The 25370-nt window shown below is 40.5% G+C and overlaps 1 protein-coding gene across 1 annotated transcript; it reads right to left on the bottom strand.

The window, feature by feature from the left end:
• Positions 1 to 345: 345 nt before the first annotated feature.
• Positions 346 to 6810, bottom strand: LOC307011270 (cationic amino acid transporter 4-like). The gene is given in 5 exon segments (XM_079636737.1): positions 346 to 672; positions 2088 to 2196; positions 3983 to 4722; positions 5739 to 6505; positions 6507 to 6810. Coding segments are annotated over 5 exon segments (2019 nt in total). The 5' UTR covers positions 6713 to 6810; the 3' UTR covers positions 346 to 475.
• Positions 6811 to 25370: the final 18560 nt, after the last annotated feature.

The following is a 25370-nucleotide window of genomic DNA, read 5'->3' on the forward strand; positions in this document are numbered from 1 at the left end:
ATAGCATACAAAACAATCACGTAGTGACTTTAGAAGAAATATTTCATGTTCAGTACAAGTTAAGCTCAATCTATAGCCTTTGTGGCATCATGGTCATTACTACAAAAAATATATTTACACTTGTCCCTCCTTTTTCTTTAAAAAGAGCAAAAATCTTAGTTACAGTGAGACGCTTACAAAGGAAATGAATGGGGAGAATCTGCAAACATCAAAGTGCCTAACCATTCTGATTTTTTTTTTTTTTAAACGAGGTATGAGTTACAATAATTGTTTGTGGTAATAAACATTATGCCACAAATGCTGGCCTTTACATGTATTGAACCCAAAATATTCATTAATTAATTTAGAACATTTTGGTTTATCTTGACATGATGGCAGCAGAAGTAAACGGAAGTGAAACATAAGAGAAAGAAAGCAAGAGTAATACACAGGTAGGCATGCAGGTGTACTGTAAACACACCTCAGCATGATCAGATCATCTGCTGGCAGGTGGATTGTCGAGGGTTGGTGTGTGTGTGTTGTGAGTGTGTCCTTCAGGCTGGACGTTCTGCACTGTCTCCACCAGGCTGCCGCTGGGAAGGACCACGTAGCGCGCCGCCACTTCCTGTCCCTGCTGTTCCCGTAAACCCTCCTTACTGTGCCAGACGCCATACCCGAAATACACCAGAAGACCTGTGACCGAGCAAGAGGACAAATTTGATTATGTGACGAGGCTGGTTTAACTGTTTATATGGTTTGTAGCAGTGCTGACAGGAGATGAAGATAATCATGTTAGGACTGATCTTCTCTTCCCACAGATGAGTCTATAGCCAATTAATGCTGAGACAATAGTTGCCTTGTCTCTTTAAGAGCTTGCACATGGCGAAGCAGCCAACATTTAGCTATTAGCTTTGACTAAAAAACAAACAAAACAAGTCTATAGACATGACATTTTCAATTCATTTCTCATTAAAACAAGACGGTGAATATGTAAGGGTGATCACCTGTAGGGGTAACAGTATATTTTTATAGTTTTAACTCGAGGCTATTAGTTTCAAGCAATTTCCAAACAAAATGTCAGTGAGAGAAAATATTTAAAGGGACAGCTCACTCAAAATAGTGATAGTCACAAGTCAATAACAGTCAATAGTCAACATTTACTCTCCTAATCTGTGACGAAGAATTTACAATTCATTAGGTTCCTTACACAAAGCTATTGGATGGGTTTAAAAAACTTTAAGGGTAGCCAAAGCTTGACAGTAGCCACGTTTCCATTACTCTTCAACTGCAAATTGAAAATACAGTCAAGGGAAACATGTCAATTTCACAAAAATTCCCATATATCGCAAAAACATTTTTACGCTTACATGAGGTGGTTTTTCAGCCAATTTGAAAAAAGAAAACTTTGCAAAAACTGCAATGAAATTTTTTTTTTTTTGCATTTACAGGTCACCTGTCGTAACAGTTGATCATTCTTTAAATTCATATTTAAAGCAGTATGTTTGGACAGAAGACAAGACGAGTTCTTTATTAAACTCATAAAAAACAAAAGAATTTCGATTAAAAATAATGGCTAGTGCGGTGGCTGCGATTTACTTAAACCTACCAACATCTGTTGCCATGATTTTTTGGAATGACTTATCGTGAAAGGAAAAATTGTTGTGCGTTTTAGTCGCATAACATTAGTTAATGGAAACACCGTCATTTCGCAATAGTTTTTTATCGAGATTTACAAAATAGTGCAAAAGTTTTCTGCAAATCTGTAATGGAAATGCATTCTCTTTAATGATAAGCAAGAAGTTGGTTAAACACTCAGCTTAACATCCCTTTTGTGTTCCACACTAGAAATAAAGACGAATGGAACAATATGGAATAATAGATATTCATTTTTGTGTGAACTATCATCCTAAGACAGCGATATGTTTATTATTTTCAGTATTGTTCAATATTTTCTTTAATGAGATAATGCTGTTCTGTACTGAGTCGGTCAGTTCATAAAGTGTATACATCTCATTTGGTGCTTTACTTTAGTACAGTAATTTCTAAATTGATGTTTATGTAATTCACAATATTGTGGTGAAGGAGAAGTGAAAGTGCTGAACTGGTACCTGCTGCGAGCCATATGGTGAAACGGATCCAGGTGAGCGGACTTAACTTCAACATGAGAAATACATTCAGGAGGATGCTGAAGCCAGGAATAAATGGCACCAGAGGAACCTGAATGATGAAACACACACTAGTGATGCACAGTCTGACTCATTTCGATGACTCTCAATCTCAGTTGGTTTGAACAGTTTGTTTAAATCAACTGGTTCAAGAAAACTATTCAGTGATTCTTTTACATACATCTTTCATGAATGCATCATCATGTGATTCCTGGCATACAAGCATGTTGTTGTTTTTTTACATTTATTTATATGGTTTTATAAATAAGGGAGTTTAGAGTAATTCCATGTGTTCATTCAGTTTGTTGCAGCCAATTCAGCTCCTAAAAATGATCTAATTGACATTTATATTAAACAATGTTGAAATCTATTTACATCTTTAAGCTGAAAGCATTTTTGCATGATTGTATATCAGATATCAGTATTCTCAGTTCATTCCCAAATGCTCTTAGTACTTATCGGTTGTCATTCATACACATTCGAGTTCAAAAGCTCAGTCAGCTAACGTTTCAGATTCTGCAAGGTGAATGTAAACTTATGACCACAACTGTACAGTTTAAGCAATTGTAACATTTCATGATGTAGGCTTGCACAAAACAAATATTAGATGAATATTTTTGTGCATAACAAAATGTGCTTCAGTAATAATCTAAATTCAACTAATTAGGCTACGTGTACAATACATTCATTCCCACTGTTTTTAAAAGTGATAGTTCAACCAAAAATAAAATTATATCATCAATCACTCTCATTTTATTCCAAACCCATAAGACTTATATTCATCTTTGAACACAAATTAAGACTTTTTTAATGAAATCTGAGAAATTTCTGTCCCTCCATGAAAAGTCTAATCCCCCAAAACTTAGTTCAAATCGTCCATAAAGAGAGAGTGCTCTATGCATGTTCGCTGATCAATATGTACCGTAAATAAAATCCTACATTAAAATTCATATGGATTTTTTTTACTATCTCTTTATGAACTTGTTTAACAACAGAATAATAGGAGAATAGACTCAATGGAGGACCAGAAATCACTCTTTATTAAAAAAATACTTCATTTGTGTCCTAAAGATGAACTGAAAATCTTATGGTTTTTGAATGACATGAGTATTGATGACATAATTTTCCTTACAAACACACACTAACCCTTTAAAGGGGTGGTTGATTATGATTTAACTTTTCTAACTTTAGTTAGTGTGTAATGTTGCTGTTTTGCATAAACAAAATCTGCAAAGTTACAACGCTCAAAGTTCAAAGCAAAGGGAGATATTTTATTTTAAAGAAATTGCTTTTTAAGGACTACAACAAACGGCTGGTAGGGACTACACAACACTTCTCCCGGGTTAGTGACATCACCAACCCTAAAATGTACATAAACCCCGCCCCCGTGAACGCATTTATAGATTATCATGACAGAATGCTAATCAATAACTAGAATATAACTACACATAAGCTACATAATTCATCAACTAACCATTCAGAAATGTTGTCTAAAAGTTTTTGAAAGTTTCAGTGCATGTTGGTGTGAGGTAAAAGGACACAAGCTGTTGAAGCTCCGCCCCCTGTGCCGGGAGCAGCAGCTCATTTGCATTTAAAGGGACAGACAAAAATGGTGCGTTTTTGCTCACCCTCAAAAAGTGACAATTTTAACTTGCTATATAAAAATATCTGTGGAGTATTTTGAGCTAAAACTTCACATACACACTCTGGGGACATCAAAGACTTATTTTACATTTTTGTGAAAAGGGCATTATACCACCCCTTTAACTGTATGACATCTGTGGTTTTGTCTAACCAGATGTCTATTCGCCTCATTGCTGCAGTATTTTGTAACTAACCTGAAAGGTCTTGTGATTGGGCTGCTGTTCATGGACCCAGATGAGAGCCAGACTGAGCAGGAAGACCAGACTGAAGATGACCAGCAGAAGGGTGAAGCTCCACACAGGCAGATGCAGCTGGTTAGTCCCAAACACCAACACAGCACTAAAAGAGACTGCACTGACCATCAGAGCCAGCACAGAGAACGCCACCACCTCCCCCGGCTCACAGTCCCCCAGTATACGGCCCAGATACGGTTCCCAGCGAGCCTTCAGCGTCCCGGCAGCGCGTCTCTCCTTCACCGCCTTCTGCCTCTCCACCAGCTGAAGTTTATCAGAGAATGACTCATACTCCTTCGGCTCTCCGCTGTCCTGTGCAAAGGTCTGGGTCTCGTTCACGGCCACAGATGGATCCAGCTGCTGCCCTGACTGGTTCAGTGAAGGTGTGGATGAAGTATCGCTCTTGATTCCTCCTGAGCTACCAGTACTTTTATCCTGTTGGTAGCGGAGCACGATGATGCTGGCCGCTACAAAAGTGTAAGCAAGCAGAGTGCCAATGGAGAGGAACTGGACTAGTGCTTCTAGATCAAAGATGAGGGCAAGAAAGGCCATAAGGCTGCCAAAAACAAGAATGGCGATCACCGGGACTTTGGTTACGGGGTTGACACGAGAAAAGACAGAGAAGAAGAGGCCGTCCTCCGCCATGGCATACACAATCCGCGGGAGAGAGAAGAGGTTGCTGAGCAACACAGTGTTCATGGCTAGATGAAAGAGATTAGATAGATTGGAAACAGTATAAACTCCATATTTATTCATCTATATAAACATAACAACTTTAGAGACTGCTATAAAGTTCAGCCATGTCTCTCAAAAAATAAACAATTTAAATAAATACAAATATATATGTTATGTCAATGTGACCATATAGATATCATACACTAAGATCTCTAAACACACTAACGTTCAAAAGTTTAAGGTCAGTAAGATTTTATGATTTTATGTATCTTCTGCTCACCAAGGCTGTATTTGATAAAAAATACAGTAAAAACATACTAAATATTGTGAAATATTGTAACAATTAAAAAAAGTCAGTATATTTTAAACTGCAAGACTGTATATTGACTGCAAAGCTGAATTTTTAGCACCATTACTCCCGTCTTCAGTCACAAAATCCTTCAGAATTATAATACATATGCTTATTTGGTGCTCAAGAATAATTTCTTATTATTATCAATGTTGAACATAGTTGTGCTGCTTAATATTTTTGATACGTTGATGGCGTGATGAATAGAAAATTCCAAACAACAGCATTTATTTGAATTAGACATTTTTTTATTAACATTATAAAGGTCTTACTGCCACTTTTGATTATTTTAATGCAACCTAGCTGTATAAAAGTATTATTTAAAGCCATAAAAAATATGTTTTTAAAAGACGTTCACTGGAGGTAATAATTTTTTTTTTAATTTGTAAGGTGACATGCAAACAAACCAGGATGGAAAATTCCTAAAAAGGCATCAAAAGTGATGTGATGTTGCCTCAAGACAGTTTTCAACAAGACTAAATAATTTGCTCATATGATTGGCCACTATTACCTAAACATTTTTTGTGAATGAATAATTATTGCATTAAATAAGTGGTTATTAAATAAAAAAATGTTTTACATATTTTGTTGTCATTTAATTGTGTATATTTGTATTAAATCAACCACCCTGCTCATTATATATCAACACTGGACATTGAAAATCCTATATGTCAACCTCTAACTCATACTCACCACAGATGGAACCCACAGCCACGATGAACCCGGCCCAGCTATATCCCCGTCTGAAGAACGCATCTGACAGAGCGGAGTTTGGGTCGAGTGTATGCCACGGAACCATCAATGTAAGAACTGTGGACACCAGGACGTACGCTGTGGCCGCCAGGCCCAATGAGATGGCCGTCGCTATAGGAATAGCCTTCTGAGGATTACTGGCTTCTTCACTGGAAGCCGCTATCACATCAAAGCCAACAAAGGCATAGAAGCATGTTGCAGTTCCTGCCATTATACCTGAAAATCCAAACGGGGCAAAGCCTCCCTCCTTAGCGCTCCAGTTGACTGGGTTGGCGAGTACAAAGCCAAAGACCAAGATAAAGGCAATGACTACCATACTGATGGCCGAAAAGATGTGGTTGAGCCAAGATGAGACACGAACACCAAAAGAGATGAAAAATGAAGCCACTAGGAGGATGGAGGCCGCTAAGAGGTCTGGGTAATGAGTAATGAAGGGCACGTCCCAACGCATCACATGACTTTCAGTGAAGTTCTGGATGCGGTGATTGAAAATAGAGTCTAAATAGCCACTCCACGCACGAGCAACTGCAGCCCCTCCAATCATATACTCCAAAATGACATTCCAACCAATCAGGAACGCCCAGATTTCTCCAACAGAAACGTAAGTAAACATGTAGGCGGAGCCTGTCTTTGGTACACGGGCGCCAAACTCAGCATAGCACAGCGCTGCCATGAGAGACGCGACTCCTGCTATGATGAACGACACCGGGTCCTGCAGTGTCTTTAGCAACGGTTCCTGTGAGAACATACAGGCCTGAGCCCACCATTCCACCAACACCAAGCAGAGCGAGGTCCACCGTGGACAGACAACGTTTCAGTGATGTTGCCATTACGTCATCCTCCAGCGTCTTTAGCCTGTTGAGCTTCTGACAGAACCTCATCACTGAAGAGCATCCAGAAACACATGATGCCATCTTGATAGAGAACGAAGAGTTGGCGAAAGAGATGATATGAAATACACCAAGGTCACACCCGGTCCATAGTCTTCAGAGTCAAACAGGCCTTATAAACCTGGAATGAAAATAAACATAGAATAAATATAATATACTGAAAACCAAAGTCAGAAATTAATAATTATTTGGGCCATATATATAATTTAAAGTGAAAAGATTTTTCTATTGAACATTTTATATATTTCAGAACATTCTATTCTGGGCCTGTCTAGTGATGGGTTTAGTCCCTTGTAGTTATCAGATATGTACATGTTTTGACTGTCTTAGATGTTAACGTATGGCTCATTTTTAATGCTTGTAGGTGATCAAAAGAAAAACTAAATCCAGCTCTGAAAACACTGATTCATTGAATATGAAGAATTTACATCCAGCAACTTCCAGTAAATGTTATTACATACTATGATAGTACACACGCAGAGAGCTGTGTAATATAACAGAAACCAGTCAATTATTCAGCATGCATTTATTGTGTTATGAAATGTTGTGCATTATTTACACACAGTCACAGGACCATCACTACAAATCATGGTACATCATTTTAATGGGTGGACTTCCTTTCCCCTGGTCTCAATAAGGCAATAGAGGACGTTAGTAGACACATTCTTTTAAACTATGATTGAGCCGTAATATTTGTTTTTATGCCATAATGTATATAATAGACGGTAGACCCTATGTATTAGTGACAATACCTTTTGAGCTAGCCAAAAACCACAGCCACAGATATGGTACAAATTACAGAATAAGAATTCCTAAAAAGTCTGAACTGAACTACTAATTTCAGCTATCAATCATATAACCTGGAATAATGTGTTTTTTTTTATATGCAGCATCAACGTTTAATACTGTTTAATGATTAATAAAACCTATTAATTCTGATTAAATTAATGAATCATAATAAGCAGTTATGTGGAGATGTAACCAGGCCACAGTTTACACAGATGATGCTGCGGATGGCAGATGGTGATTCCCGTTCACATCACATCATATCCGCTGCTTCTCTAGACTCGCTGCTGGAGCAAGCCCAGGATGACGTCATACATGTCATCCTTATCTGAAAATCTCCATTGTACAGTGAATTTACAAATCACTTATGAACTGATATGAAAATACAAGCTAAATGTCGATGCACCACCTTTCTGCATAAAACGGAGCACGGATAATCTAACTCAACATGTAGCTATTTGAGTCTATTTAAAGAGCTCAATTAAGCTCGTATTTAAGAGCCAACGATATTTTCTCTGCGTTAGATTGAACTATACAGTTCAATACATACAGTGAACTATATCGTTAGATTGAATTATACAGTGCCAGCTGTCTGTTTTCATCCTCCTTTATAGCTAAAACCACACGGTGTTGATGAGCATCGTCACGAAGACAGACCGAAACTGACCCGCTATGTTTCGCATTAACGACAAATCTAAGCATAACATGCAAATTCATAAAGGATAGTAGGCTACGTCTTTTTACCTGTAATTGATTCTTGCGTTCATTCGTGTCGTGTTTGATGAAAGCGATGTTGTAAAGAGGGTGGAGGAGCGAACAGGAGCTGTTTCTGCTCTTAAAGGCACAGCACCTCATTAATGGATAATGTTATAGAACATCCCTTTACCTAATGCACTGTTGTCTACACACTACACAGACATGATGATGCTATTACTGATAATGAAATATTGAGCCACTACTATTGTTAGAAAGTCAGATTCATTCTATTGAATTCAATCGGTGCTTCTCATAAGAAGTAGCCTACTATTGCAGTTTTTGTTAAACTTTTTTTTATTAAAATAAAAGCCTATCCAAGTTTGATGTTGTCATTCTAATTAAGTAAACAACAGGTTTAATCTAAAACATTTTATAATATATTTTAGGAGACATAATTTTTCCAAACTCTCTTCTGGAGCAACCTGTTAATTTAGAGGAAAAAAAAATATTTAAACAAATTATGACAGTGTTGGCCTATATTTACATTAAACTGAAAGAATTTCAGCATTACTCGATACATATTCAGAATAAAACTGTTCAATAATATAAAGCTTAAATAAAGGACTGTTCTCTTACGTAGAGTTCTCTCGTACTGCGTCGAAGAACGCTACGGGAAAGATATTTCTTTGTCGAGATTGAAGCCAAAAATTAATCCTTAATTTTGTAATATTGTAAAACGCTTTTCTGAAGCATACAACCTAGGCGGAGCAATACAGCTCACCCATTGGCTGCTCTGCCAGAAAAGCACAGCCTATGCGAGGCCAGGACGCTGACCAATGAGGGCGCTTCGCGCCCTTCTGCGTCACCTCCCGCCCAAACAGGCGTGGCCTAGGCCTATAAATACGAGCATAGCTGTCTAACACGCCGATTTTCTAAAATTCACGAGCTACACGCATCGTTGGATTGGATTCGAGCCGCCACAGCCGTTTGGAACAAGCACCTCAGCAGGACGCGCCTCTTACCTGAAGCCGCTGGTCTTCGCCGCCTTCAGCCGCCGTTCCCTGCTGCGCTTCTCCGGCGTGGAATATCCTTTACATTATGTGTGTGTGTTTTGTGTGTGTGTTCGCCGTCGCGACACACAGTTTTTCCACCACTAAAAGAGCCGAGCGTCTTTTTCAAGATGCCTCGCACCTCCTGTGGCTCGTGTAGAGCCCCGCTCAGCGACAGGGACCACGTGCTTGTGTTTCCTGCCTGTGAGTATCACGCAGCTTCAGCTCTCGTCGATGGCGGCTGCCATCGCTGTAATTTGATGCCTACGGTGACTCTGCGGACTCGCCTGGCGTTCATTTACTGAAGCTGCATCTTTTCCGCCTGCTGTAGTGCCGCGCCGTGAAAAGCGCCGTGCTTAGCAGAGCCCGGAACCTCCCTTCACCACGAGGTGCTCGCCGCTGGTGCCGCCAGCTTCTCCGCCCGCTTCGCTGGACTCTATGATCGACGGACAAGGGCCGCTGTGTGCCGCCGCGTCCGTCATGAACGAGGAAGGTGAAGCCGCGTCTGTGGAGGAAGACTGCTTTTCTCTCCCGCTTCGGATGGGCGAGCTCCGAGGATCTCCCCTCCCCCGCCGCTCATGAGCGTCGACGGAGAAAGACCAGCATCGATGCGCTTACCGGCTGGATGGCTGTTTTTCTGCAGAGGAACGTACGTTACCGTCCTCACGACCCGCGCCCTTTTCTTCCTGAATTCACGAAGAAAGCGCGGAGTCCCGGAAAGCCCCGTCTTTAGCCAGGATGCGCACTTCTGCTTCGAGGGAAGCTACAGTGTTAAAATCCCGCCGCGGCCGGATTTCACTAAAATGTCTCGCTCGCACAGTCCCAACATACGCGACCGTGCCAGTGTATTTTGCAGTCACCAAATCAGCATCAATGCTCGTTTGCCTGCACACAAACGCCGTTTTCACGACGCCCCAGGTAAATCTGAAAATGTATTTTCTGGTGTCCCGGCCACGGCCGATGGTGTAATGTGTGTATCCGTAATGCCCACGACTCAGTGCCCATTCATACACACAAGCACAGCCCTGCACAATACAGGGCTTGCACACATAAAATCGACTCGTGTCGATTGTGCAATACATGTAAGTTAGTGAACGTGCCCGCTTTTTAGTGCCCACAATCACTACACACTGCATGTCCCGTGGTTTCTGTAAAAACGAAACGAATGCACGGTCAGTCGGTTCTGATAGACAGTACTCTCTGTGCTACACGGTGTCCCGGCCACAGCCGATGATGTAATGTGTGTAACTGCAATGCCCACGACCCAGTGCCCATTCATACACACAAGCACAGCCCCACACAATACAGGGCTTGCACACATAAAATCGACTCAATGTCGATTGTGCACTATATGTAGTGAGCGTGCCCGCTTTCAAGTGCCCACAATCACTACAAGCTACATGTCAACATGGTTTCTACGGAGCTCGCACCGCGTGCTCTCTCTCTCTCTCTCTCTCAGCTGAGAGAGCTGAGCGCGCGCGCGGGCTGCCCGCTCGATAAGCGCGCCCCCGCATCACGCCATGTTACAGCACACGACTGCTCTCGTGTCGCCGCCATTTCGCGACCAGAGCCCGGTTTTTCAACCCGTGCAAGCACAGCCCCGTACAACACAGGGTCTGCACACATAAAAACGACTCAGGTCGTTTGTACTTTACATGTAGTGAGCGTGCCCACTGTCCAGTGCCCACAACCACTACACACTGCACGTTCCGCGGTTTTTCTGTAAAAACGAAACCAACGGACGATCAGTCAGTTCACAAACACAGTATTCCCGGTGTTATAAATGTGCCCGCTACCACGCGCCCACATTTATTCACAAATATACGAGCCCTACGGGCAGCCCCGTTCAACACAGGGTTTGCACACTTAAAATCGACTCAGATCGATTGTGCTTTACATGTAGTAAGCGTGGCCACTGCCAAGTGCCCACAACCACTACACACTGCACGTTCCGCGGTTTCTGTATAAGCGAAACTAACGAACGGTCAGTCAGTACACAAACACAGTGTCCCCGGTGTTATAAATGTGCCCGCCACCAAGCGCCCACGTTTATTCACAAGCATAACGAGCCCTACGGGACTCGTCCCGCGCGCTCTCTCTCGACACAGAGAGCCGAGCGCGCGCGGGATGCATACTGTGTTAAACATGCCCCCCCGCCTCACACGCCACGGCGTCCATGTTACAGCACACGGTTGCTCTCGTGTCGCCGCCATTTCGCGACCAGGGCCCAGATTACATTCAACCCCTAGTCACACGTGCAGATGCATGGGAAGGACTTCCCGGGGTCTCAGAATGGGTGCTAGAGACTATAAAAAGAGGCTATTCGCTACAGTTTCATCGACGCCCTCCCCGTTTCACGGGAAAAGTCGAAACCACGGTAAAAACAGAAGTAGCACATCTACTTCGAGCCGAAATAGCGAAGCTATTGAGCAAAGGGGCCATAGACCCTTTATCTCAAGCTCAGAGCGAAGGGGGTCTGTACAGCAGATATTTCCTGGTACCGAAGAAAGACGGGGGTCTCAGACCCATTTTAGATCTAAGGCGTCTGAACAAAACGCTAACAAAGCGGAAGTTCAGAATGCTCACGACCAGAAGTATCCTCGCGCAAATTCGCCGAGGAGACTGGTTTATGGCAATAGATCTGAAAGACGCGTATTTTCACATACAAATTGCGTCACGTCACAGGCGATTTTTGAGATTCGCCTTCGAGGGCCGGGCATATCAGTACACAGTCCTGCCATTCGGCCTATCCCTAGCACCTCGTACATTTACAGTGTGCATGGACGCGGCGCTGGCACCCCTGAGACTCCGGGGCGTTCGAATTCTGGACGATTGGCTAATTTTGGCTCAATCGCCGTCAGAACTCGCTCACCACAAGACACTAATACTCGATCACCTCGAGTGCTTAGGTCTGAGAGTCAATTGGGAGAAAAGTTCACTGTTTCCCAGTCAAAGGATCTCCTTTTTAGGACTGGATCTGAACTCACTGTCTATGACAGCACAGCTGTCATCACAGCGCAGGCGAAATACCCTGCAAATGGCGAAATCCTTCCTCAGCGGCCACATAGTGCCACTCAGGAGATTTCAGAAAATGCTGGGCCTCATGGCCTCAGCCTCAACAGTGCTGCAGTTGGGCCTGCTGCGCATGCGCCCACTACAGTTCTGGTTGAGAGCGCGCGTACCGCGCCGAGCATGGCTACACGGTCGCTATCGCCTCAAGGTCACTCAGGAATGCATTTCAGCCCTGACACCATGGAGAGCGTCAGACTGGTACCGGTCAGGTGTAAGCCTGGGGACTTCCTCGAGCCTGAAGGTGGTGTCCACGGACGCGTCCACCTCAGGCTGGGGAGCACTGCTCGTCGGCAGTCCGCTCTTTGGCCAGTGGTCAGAGCGAGCCGAACTACCGCACATAAACTGCCTGGAAATGATGGCAGTGGACTTTGCGCTGAGGCGCTTCTGTCCCCGGATAAAAGGACACCACGTCCTGGTCCGCTCGGACAACATGTCGGTAGTAGCCTACATAAACCGCCAGGGTGGCGTGAGATCCCGGAACCTATTCAGGTTAGCGGAACGCATACTGGTGTGGGCCCAGCACAACCTGCGCTCGTTAAGAGCAATGCACGTGCCAGGCCACTTGAACGTAGGCCCGGACAGACTCTCACGGAAAAACGTTCCCACGGGAGAGTGGTCCCTACACACACAGACAGTGCGTCTGCTGTGGAAAACGTTCGGCAGAGCGGAAATAGACCTGTTTGCAAACCAGGAAAACGCTCATTGCCCAGAATTCTTTTCGAAGAGCGCGAACGCGCTGGCCAGAGTCTGGCCCCGCCGCCCGCTCTATGCTCTTCCTCCTGTCTCACTCCTGCCTCAAGTGCTGGAGCGTATCAAGGAGAGCGGATGCTCAGTACTGCTAGTTGCTCCATTCTGGACGAATCAGACCTGGTTCCCAGCTTTGATGCGACTGAAAAGTACTGCCCCGTGGCCGATTCCAGTGAGGAGAGACCTCCTCTCACAGGCCAAGGGCTCGATTCTGCATCCTCACCCCGAGCTTTGGTCCCTACACGTATGGGCCATAAACGGGTACCCGCTAACCTCCCAAGAGGAGTGTTAGACACGATCGAACAAGCTAGGGCTCCGTCTACTAGACGGCTCTACGCTTCCAAATGGTCGGTGTTCTCTGGATGGTGTTCAGATCAAGGTCTGTCACCACTTCAGTGTGGAGAACCGGAGATTCTCTCCTTCTTGCAAGAGCTATTGGATAAGGGAAGAACCCCATCCACGCTCAAAGTCTATGTGGCTGCCATATCAGCGTTCGTTAATCCAACGCTTGGCCGTTCACTAGGCAGGAACGACCTGGTGGTCCGCTTCCTGAGAGGCGCCAGGAGGTTAAACCCTCCAAGGCCTCCTTCAGTCCCCGTTTGGGACCTTTCTACAGTGTTGAACGCTATGAAAGGGGCCCCTTTCGAGCCTATTCACTCAGTTGACATGAAACACCTGTCTCTCAGGACCGTGTTTCTTTTGGCTCTCGCTTCAGTGAAGCGTGTGGGAGACTTGCAAGCGCTCTCAGTGAGAGCTTCTTGTATGGAGTTCGGGCCAAACGACTCTATAGTCGTATTGAAACCGAAGCATGGGTACGTGCCTAAGTCCCTCAACACACCGTTCAGGGCTCAGGTCATCTCCCTGTCGGCCCTGCCGGCCTCAGAGGACGGAAATAGCTCCTTTTGCCCGGTCAGGGCATTAAGAGCTTACGTGTCCCGCTCCGCTGTTTTTCGACAGACGGAGCAGCTCTTCGTTTCGTTCAGCGGGCGCTCCAAGGGACGAGCCGCAACGAAACAGAGTCTGTCTCGATGGGTAGTGGACGCCATTGCGCTAGCCTACGCATCTAGAGGCTTGGAATGCCCTTTGGGCATCAGAGCACATTCCACGAGAGGCATGGCCTCTTCATGGGCTTGGTATAGCGGAATCTCGTTACATGATATCTGTATGGCGGCAGGCTGGGCCTCCCCGTCTACATTTATTAGGTTCTATAACCTAGAGGTTCCTGCGTTGCAGGCTAAACTGCTCTCGGTCTAGAAGACTATGTACAAGTGTTCCTGCCCCGCACTGCGGCCCAGGTCACTTCAATGGTAATATGTACAAGTGCTCCTGCCCCGCGCTGCGGCCCAGGTCACTTCAATGTCTAATATGTATAAGTGTTCCTGCCCCGCGCTGCGGCCCAGGTCACTTCAATGTTTAAGCATCACTCACTGACAATGTGTCCCATGAGCATGCTATTACCCCTCATATATATCTATATTTACATATATATGCTATTATGCCTTAAGAGGCACTACTATAAGGGATGATGCTATTTTAGCCGCTCTCCCTATACTTCTTGGGGAAGGCACTTGTATACCAGGGCGCGCGCGCCCTTAGGTGTCTGTGTCGGTCCAAGAGCACGCACGGCGTTTTACATGGGGTTCCCGTAGCGTTCTTCGACGCAGTACGAGAGAACTCTACGTAAGAGAACGTACTCGGTTACTAACGTAACCTCGGTTCTCTCTAGGAGAGGGAACGAGTACTGCGTCTCATGCCGTGCGTGTCCACGCTGCGTCGCTTCATTGACGAAAATCGGCATGTTAGACAGCTATGCTCGTATTTATAGGCCTAGGCCACGCCTGTTTGGGCGGGAGGTGACGCAGAAGGGCGCGAAGCGCCCTCATTGGTCAGCGTCCTGGCCTCGCATAGGCTGTGCTTTTCTGGCAGAGCAGCCAATGGGTGAGCTGTATTGCTCCGCCTAGGTTGTATGCTTCAGAAAAGCGTTTTACAATATTACAAAATTAAGGATTAATTTTTGGCTTCAATCTCGACAAAGAAATATCTTTCCCGTAGCGTTCTTCGACGCAGTACTCGTTCCCTCTCCTAGAGAGAACCGAGGTTACGTTAGTAACCGAGTACGTTACGGTACATAATTTAACAACCAAAATAAATGGCAAGGTGTATGTATATCATAATGGTAATTCTAAGTGCTTATGTAGACATAATAAAGAGGAAGAAACCTAAAGATACAGCACTTTATATGCCTACATTTTCTTTCCTATATAAAAAGTATAGAATTAAAAAAAAAAGTATAGAAAAGAATGAAAAGGAACAAAATGCATTGGAAAAAAAATGCAACTGAGTTCATATTCATGTAACAGGTTGTTTAAATGTCTTTAGAGCAACAATTTTAGTTTATACTTATAGTTTAACTATAAATTAATGTCAAATACGAAGAGTGCTGTTGTTATAACCCATCCCATTTATTTGTCTAGGATTATTATTGTTGACAGTGTCAACAGCATAAAAATAATATGTAGTAAAACCAGTGTATCTCAAGATGCCCAATGAAGGTTGTTTGACCATTTTCAATTAATCTAAATGTATTGTTTGTTTGTTTGATTACCATGTGTGTTGGTATTGCAAGATCACCCATTTTTATTTTTTATTTTACTTGGTTTAAACACAATGGGTGTTGCTCTTAGAAACAAAAAGCAGTTTCTTGTTCCTTTATATCCAAATGTAATGATCAATATCACTCAAGGATCCACTTTTAATTTCAATTTATTATAGGAAGGTTTCGATTCTCAGTCCTAAATGTATTTTTTCGGAGTACCAGAACATTTCAGGTTTGAGACTTCTCTTAATTGTTTTTTCACGGGGGTGAGAAAGTGCAATTTAAAATACTACTCACTTTCAGGTTGAAAATGATCGGAAGCTGACATTTTCCAAGATAAAAGTCCTCTGTGGCAGCATTCTTAAAGAAATCGAGTTTGGGATTTTACTGGTTACAGAGTTAGAGCTAGAAATCTGAGGTAAAGCCTAATTTAATATAAGCATAACAAATAATAATGAACAGCATTTCACAGTAATTATGTTTATGATTGACATGCAATAGCTTATACAGACATTCAATAGGCCTAGAAAAAATCCAGTACAACAACATAACTCACTCTGGTACTAATAAACAAAATAGCCTAATACATGATGTTAGTTTAATATTTTACATCATTATTGATGTGATGAATAAATTATGACAAATGTTTTTACATTGCTTTAACTCATCAAAATAAGTTAACCTTCAAGATTCAACTCATTTTTTAAAGTAATTTAAATGCCAACTGCATACATTTTTGGACAGGTGTGTATTTTTATTGGAATTTCACTGTCACCCCAATTACCTTTAAGAAATCTATTTTGCACTATACACAAAATAGGAAACACATGACACACATACCTTCAAACACTTTTGATGTCCTTCTTCATAATTTTAAGTAAAAAGAAAAAAATTGTAATAATATATATATATATATATATATATATATATATATATATATATATATATATATATATATATATATACTTAAAATTATGAAGAAGGACATCAAAAGTGTTTGACGGTATGTGTTTCATGTCAGTGAACGTAATAATTTCACCAAGAACAACATGTTCTTGGATCAACATCTTTGTTGATCCTTGAGCAACATTCCAATCAACCAATCAGATTTGAAGGACAAGTTTACAGTTTATGTCAAGTTTAGGCTTACAAGGGTTAGGTGCTTTTATATCAGTGTTATTTATTTCCCTCTGATTTTAGAGATAAAAATGGCTACCCCCTAAAAATATGATTAAAATATGTGTATTGTAAATAATATAATGATATATACTTAAAATAATTATGTAAGTAGTAAAACAATACAAATGCAAACAGGGCAACAACAAAACATTTTAAACATTTTGAGTCCCCCCTCCTCACAGTGCTTTGGTCCACTGCCTGCTCCAGTCCAGTGGGAGAGAACGTTTTTGCGGAGTTTGTGGAACTCCAGTAAGTCAAGGCTATTTTATTCACTTTACACATCGGATGAAGTGATTATTTTCTCTTTAATCGCCTACAGATGATGCCGAGTCGACATCATGACAAAAAAATTATGATAAGCTATGTTATTTTGTTACCGATTTAGTCGATGTAGCGATTATAACGTTTGACTATGCGTTTACAGCTATTTTTTTACAGTCTATGGTTTACAGCTAGCTTGTTAAGTAGGCCTATCCCTCACACACACACACAGATAGCTAGCCTACACTACGACGTGATGTGCGGGTGCGCATTTAGATTTTCACGCTTTTCACTTTAGTCGGTTTCTATAATTTCATATAGTTAATCTAATATAATATCACACGAAGAGTGCAGTTTTTCTCCAGATATTAGCATGATAAAAATGTGAAGTTTAATAAACAAGAAGTTAATATTAATTGACTTAGGCCTACATTTTAGACACCATTGCCTGTTTTAGCTCTATTTCGCCAACGAAAATAGTTAAAAACTAATACAGCCACAGCACTGTATTTGCGTCTCTGAGAAACACACGAGGTGTATTGAATGAATCAGCTTTTTGAACGATTCAGTTGAATCCATAGACTGTAAAAAAATAGGTTGAATCTCAATGACTCATTAACAGTGACTTGCTGCCACCTACTGGCGGTTTTAATATCACATCTTTTCATGTTTTAAATAATTTCAAATAGGCTATCAATATTCAACGTTTTATGTTTAAAACATCAAAACATTATGTCTGTGTAAAAGCATCTAAATGCCATTTCAAATGCAGCTTCTGTTGTTCCTCTCCATTGCAAAGATTTTGTTGATAGCCTACTTACAGTAATTTATTTATGGGTTACCAACGTCTATCAGATTCTCTATGTCTGTAAACATGTTTAAACCCTCAGACGGTCTTCGGTCATTTCTGAATTTATTTATTCGGCAGTAAAGGGGTGACACTCTACAACATCCAGAGTGCAAAACAGACACACACACACACACACACACACGCACACACACACACACACACACACACACACACACACACACAGACACACACACACACACACACACACACACACACACACACACACACACACACACACACACACACACACACACACAAACATACTTTTATACACGTACACAGCAATAAGTTTTGATTACAAAAAATCTGTTTTGAATTTTTAAAAATCACAGCTTCATCTGAATGTTATGAAACTTGGTGACTTTTATGGCATTATGTATGTGGACACACAAAACAATTTAGGGACTCGGATCATGACCTAAATTGATCCGAGCATGCTAAGTGGTCGTGAAAAAAAATAGTCACAATTGTGGTCTTCGGTCAAAAATTACCCCCGAGATGAATGGAAAATTGACAAAAATACTAAGTAGCCTACTTTTTTTTAAGTACACAGCAGTAAAGGGGTGACACTCTAAAACATCAAGAAAAAAAAAGAAAAATTATATATATATATATATATATATATATATATATATATATATATATATATATATATATATATATATATATATATTAATATTAAACATCATTAGATCACTAAGCCATGATGACATATTAGGTGGATTGTGTGATTTCCACTCTAGGAGAATTCTCCTTCTAGGCAAGCTTCTCTTTCTAACACAATAGGTTTGACTAATCATAATGCAAAAACTAACACTTTAAATCACTATTTCTAAAAAAAAAATATATAAAACTTGATATAAGAAATAGTTTTTGAGATATATATTCAAATCCACAAAAAAAAAAGAAAAAGTAAATATGTCCATAAACAGCTGGGGAATTCACATGCCTCTCCATAGAGTGCTGTTTATGCCATCTAGTGGTTACAACATGGTTCTACGCTTTCTCTCCATACTCTCACCAGATGGCGCTAATCTGCTTCAACCATTTTTTTTGAAGGCCTAGACTCTATATTACAGTTTTTTACAATCACTTTGCTACTATTTTCAGAACCTTGATGTCATTTTTCACAACTCTAGACACTAAACTCAAAACGGTTATCACTTGTAACACAGGCGGTCTAATGTTCAAAACATTGCATTGTGCATTCACATCTTTAAAGAAATCTTGCACTTGCACAATCATTGGTTCAAAAAACAAATTTACTGTGAAATACCATTGAAATATAACTATAGATCACCCACACACAAGCAACCGATAGTTTCACTGTCATTGTTCGTACAATCATTACATATTGTATAACAAAATAGGTGATACAGGTTTCATTATGGCACTACATGTACAGTAAATACATCTCTGTGAAAGTACTGCAGTAGTAGAGAGAATATGTTTAATGCTGATGATTGGCGAATTTCTGTAAGGCGAATATAATTTATGGCCCGAACCAACTGGACCACAGCCTGCTCTTGTTGGTCAGTTAGGGTTGTGCCTCTGCCTCCACTATTTGGCCTGGTCACAATTCTACAGGGAACATTAGAGTAAGAAGACACTTGGTCACATCACCTCTTCTGTGAGACACATTGGTATGCAGTCATTTGACAATTGAGAGTAGCATAATGATTAGTGCATGCTGATAACTTACCAGTTCTCATTGCGGAACATTCTGATTATTGAGGTTGACCTTCTGAGGTTTGGTTGTATCATGTAGCCGCCAGTCATTGTCATGCCATGATTTATGACATGGTCTACAACTATTGCCCGAATTTCATTGGACACTCTATGCTGTTGCTGCCGCTGTCTTGGTCCGTGGCCTTGTCCTCTACCACGTTCCCCCACACCTCTCAAACGAGGCCCACGACCACCTCTCAGAAGGAGTGCCTGTCCCCTGCCATTCCTCTGACCAACACGTCTTCCTCCCACCACTACTTGACCTCCATTGTGACCTGGATCACCTGCTGGCTCCATGTTACGCATCACTATGCTCTTGCAATTGAATCCCAATCAACTCTTTACAGTATATACTCATTCCACAATGTGCACTCAATCATCAGTAACAAGTTGGCAGAATTGGACAAGCAATTACACGGGCCTGCATCTATACAGTGCAGTCCTGTCAATACTGTAAATAGTCTGAAAAGGTGGTACAGTATTTGGGACGATAGACACGTGTCTGATGAAGCATTATGATAAAATATTAGACTACATACATGGATATTGTAGTCTAATTGCTTCATGCTCCACGCTAATTGGTGACAATGAATCTCGTTATCTTGAAACTTTCATGATTTACTGTAAACATGGAAGATTGTTTGTCTGTAACTACATTAAGTGTAATGCAACAGTTACTTCTCATTTTGAGCAGTTGTATCATTTGATAGTTAGATCATTGTAAAGAAATGAATAGACACACATTTGAAATGTAATGTGTGAATTGCCTTTTGAAATAGTAGTACTTTGATGTTACAGTTTTTTTCGATTGCTAAATGACAGTGAGCACAACTGGAGCTACATGTGCAAAACTCTAACTACAGTCTGCACAGCAGCAGTTCATGTGGACCAAACTCTAGTTCGTTTTTCAGCCTTGTGTCTTTCAAACACTGCTGATGGCAATTTCACCTGAAACAGGTGAGATTTACATCCTTACAGTAAATGAGAACATTACAGGAATTTATTTTGTTTTGCAATTATAGAATATTTACACAGATATATATATTACAGTAAGTTTGACTGTAAAATATAGTTTTTACTGTATTACTGTATATACTGTAATATACAACAGGACCCAAAGGCTGGCCCCAACAGGAGGAAGAGGAAAAATATTTTCAGATGCGCAGGAAAATGCTATTGTCGCAGATTTATGGTTTTGTACCTGCCTGCATATTCACCCTTCCTCAACCCAATAGAGGAGTTTTTTTCTGCCTGGAGGTGGAAAGTGTTTGGTCACCACCCACATGACCAAATGTTTCTTTTGGAAGCCATGCGTGCCGGATGTGAGGACACGAGTCCATAGGACTGCAGGGATGGATAAGGCACTCCAGAAGGTTCTTCCGCAGGTGCATGGCAAGAGAGAAAAGTGATGTTGATGAAAACCTGTGGCCTGATGCTAGAGAGAGGCAGGATTAGCCCCTCAATTATTTGTTTGAATTACATGTACTTTTAGTCTCTACCTTTTTTTCCTCATTACTGTAATTTCGTAAATTACTACAGACTATTGAAGCAAACTGCTAATTTTCATTTACCTTACAGTATTTCACAATAATGTAATACAGTATTGCATTTCTGTATTTTTCATATTTTCAACAAAGACAACTCTAAATGAAAAGCGTATTACACAAAATCAAAGTCATTGAGAGACTCATTCTGCCTCAGCATCCCGTCTTCGTGCTGGGTCCGGCCAGAGGACTTCGTCCACATCACATGCAATGTTGTCCCTTCCTAGACAACGTGGGAAGAACCCTCTCGTGTGCCGGATCCAGCCGGACAACACTCCACACCTATGCCATCACAGGCCTAATCCATTGCCTGTAAAAGATTTACCCTTGTATATGGGTTGCGGTCATAGACCTTCCATCGCCACGCAGAGAAAAACTCTTTTCGGGTTGTACTCTTTGTCCTGCTTCCCTCATTGTCATTCCATGAACAAGAACATGGTCTATCACAGTTGCCCGAATTTGATCTGAAATTACTATTCTTGGACTTGCTCTTCGTTGTCCTTGTACTCTTCCTCCTCGTCCACCACCTCTTACTCGAACTCTTCCTCCTCTTCCTCCTCTTTCTCCTCTGCCTCTCACATTTTTTCCATCCATTGTGGTATCAACACTCAATGTACCTGGTCCAACTGGCTTATATTCTAGACAACTGATTTGATCACATCATTAGAAACAAGTGTGAACAATTTTGAGTTGTTGTGTGTAAACGATGACAGCTGTGTTGTAGTTGTGTTTACAGTTTTTTTCGATTGCTAAACGACAGTGAGCACAACTGGAGCTACATGTGCAAAACTCTAACTACAGTCTGCACAACAGCAGTTCATGTGGACCAAACTCTAGTTCGTTTTTCATTGCTTGAACACAGTTTTCAAAACTCTACACACTTATCCCATGACTTTAACCACAACCTGCACAACACTGTGGATTTACAGCACTTTGTTCAAATGCTAACACACTGCTGTCAAAACTGTGAACCACACATTCAAAACAGAATAGATTTCAGCCTTGTGCCTTTCAAACACTGCGGATGGCAACTTCAGCTGAAACAGGAGAGTTACATCCTTACAGTAAATGAGAACATTACAGTAATATATTTTGTTTTGCAATTATAGAAAATTTACACAGATATATATATTACAGTAAGTTTGACTGTAAAATATAGTTTTTACTGTATTACTGTATATACTGTAATATACAACAGGACCCAAAGGCTGGCCCCAACACGAGGAAGAGGAAAAATATTTTCAGATGCGCAGGAAAATGCTATTGTCGCAGATTTATGGTTTTGTACCTGCCTGCATATTCACCCTTCCTCAACCCAATAGAGGAGTTTTTTTCTGCCTGGAGGTGGAAAGTGTTTGGTCACCACCACCCACATGACCAAATGTCTCTTTTGGAAGCCATGCGTGCCGGATGTGAGGACACGAGTCCATAGGACTGCAGGGATGGATAAGGCACTCCAGAAGGTGCATGGCAAGAGAGAACATTAGATGTGATGTTGATGAAAACCTGTGGCCTGATGCTAGGGAGAGGCAGGATTAGCCCCTCAATTATTTGTTTGAATTACAGTATGTACTTTTAGTATCTACCTTTTTTTCCTCATTACTGTAATTCCGTAAATTACTACAGACTATTGAAGCAAACTGCTCATTTTCATTTACCTTAAAGAATTGTTATGTTCAAAAAATTTAAATAAATCATGTGAAAGAATGTCACTCTTTTCTTTGAAGAAAATATTACTTTGTATGAAGTCACTGACATTGTTCAAACTGTAAAGATGAAAAGTTTGTATTTTCTGTATTGGTGTTTGATGCTAGTGTTTTTACTCTCAGTGTGTTCTGAGTGACAGTGTGTGTTATCTCAGTGAGGGTTGTGCATAGTGTTTGGCTGCACTGAGCCTGTTTTGAGCCATGTGTTAAGAGTTGTGTTGCTTGGAGTGAGTTTTGCAGGTGATGTGAACTGTTTAGCTCAGGTGACTGTTGGTAGTGCAGACTGTAGTTAGAGTTTTGCACATGTAGCTCCAGTTGTGCTCACTGTCGTTTAGCAATCGAAAAAAACTGTAAGTTGTGTCATATTGAACAGGTGATTTTTGTTGAATGAACAAATGATCTAAGTTGTATGTGTATTGTATCCAAGCAATTGAGAAAAGGGTTAGAGTTTTGAAAAATTTGTATTTTGATCATTGGTTGTGAGTTTTGTGTCTAGAGTTGTGAAAAATGACATCAAGGTTCTGAAAATAGTAACAAAGTGATTGTAAAAAACTGTAAACTAAAATACTTCATTAATAAAATAAAACAATAAAAAAAAACATATATATATATATATATATATATATATATATAGAGAGAGAGAGAGACATTTTTGTATTATTTTCAATGGCAAAAATAGACCATAAATATTGCATAAATATTAATACATTTTAAAAAAAATGCTCTCAAAATACAAAATTAAAAGGAAAAAATATTATAGAACAAAAATAAATTGCATTGTTTTTACTGGGATGGAGGAAATTTAATTTATAGGTGTCCGGTCACATTTGATGTTTATATTAGTATTATTTTATTTTTTCTTCCATTTTTAAATTGTATGATCTCTTTCCGTGTATCACACTGTTATAAATAAATTTAATTTGATTGGTAACAGCCCTATGTGTCTTATTATTATAATTTAATTTGATTAAATTTATGAAATTGACTCAAAAGATGATGCATGCATTTAAGTTTAAATTAAATTTATAAAGGTAAAAACGCCAATAAAAGGTAAAAATATTTTTGTCACTGCTGTGAACTGACCGCCACACAGAATATGAAGAATATCAAAAAATGTAGGAGTCAGCTGTCCACGACAATCCTAAACATGCCACGGTACAATCACACTCAGAAAAATGTGTTCTAATTATCAATATCGATAAAACCCCCGAAAATATAGAGATTTTTTTTGTCAATATCGCACACCAATTAAGAATATTTTGGTCATTTTAGTCAGCTTTTTCATTGAACCAGAGAGAAACTTTGAGAAGAAGGATAATAGCACGGTCAGGGTCTCCATGTTACACTAATAAGTTTCCTCTTTGTACACATATCCTTGCAAGTATAGCTACAATTTTCCCGTATTATTGGTGTCCCCATAAAAAAAATGGCTATTGAGAAATGTTTATTGTGTCCCTTAAATTTAAATTTATGCCCCTCGGTAAGGTGGTGGGGATATGGTTAGGACTTAAACTTTCTGACAGGAATTTTGTTGCAGAATCAACAAAATGTTGAACCAGGAACATGTCAAATCAAAAGTAATGCAAAATACAAAAGGGCCGGTACATTGTTTTTAAGATTATATATTAAGAATATGAACTAAAATATATTTTGGAATTTGTTCATATCTTTTTTACTTAAAAAATCCAAATAAGTTTATAATGCAAATACTACGAGATAATCTATACTGTAATAGCAATTGCATTAAAACATTAGATATCGTCTAATTCAGGATTATATTCAGGAAAGTTTAGGTTATTTTGTTTAGGTTTTGAGAATTTAAAAAATCAAACTGGAAATCCTCTAGGTGGGGCTTCTGAGTTGTTTTTGAAGCATGTAGAAATGAAGAAGCTCTTGCAGTCAGAGGGTGGCAGCAGTGAACAGTATTTCAGGGCCAGTGAAGGATATTCTAAAATCATTCTTCTCTAGCAACAGATGATATTACAGTGGAAGCTGAAATAAACCAAAATGATTGGTGCTTTTCATGGGGATTTTTGAGGGGATTTCTTAGACCTGTTCTGACTAAAATAGAACAGGCTTGATGTTGTGATATACTATAATAATAAAAGACAGCAAGACTGCTTGCAGCATGAAATGCTTACTGATAAAGTCTAAGCATGCATTAACAGTTTTATTTTACATTGTTCAGCAGATTATTATAACATATGGTCTGTGTTCTCATTAAACCACACGAGTGGTTTGTAGACTTATGTGGAACTCTTTCACATCGTTCCAAGTCTTGGTGACAGATCCTGTTTTGGAACTTTGAAATGAAAATTAAAGGAACTGATTCTGATGTATAAGCTTTTGCTCTTTAAGCTAAATTTAAACAGTGACTGATTTTGTGCATGCTACTACAACAGCCATGGGCCACAAAGAGCTTATACGAAGATCAACTGGATCTCATATTGAAATGTATTGCTCAGGCG

Source organism: Phoxinus phoxinus (genome assembly GCF_949152265.1).
Source record: "Phoxinus phoxinus genome assembly, chromosome: 15".
In the NCBI taxonomy this organism is placed as follows: Eukaryota; Metazoa; Chordata; class Actinopteri; order Cypriniformes; family Leuciscidae; genus Phoxinus; species Phoxinus phoxinus.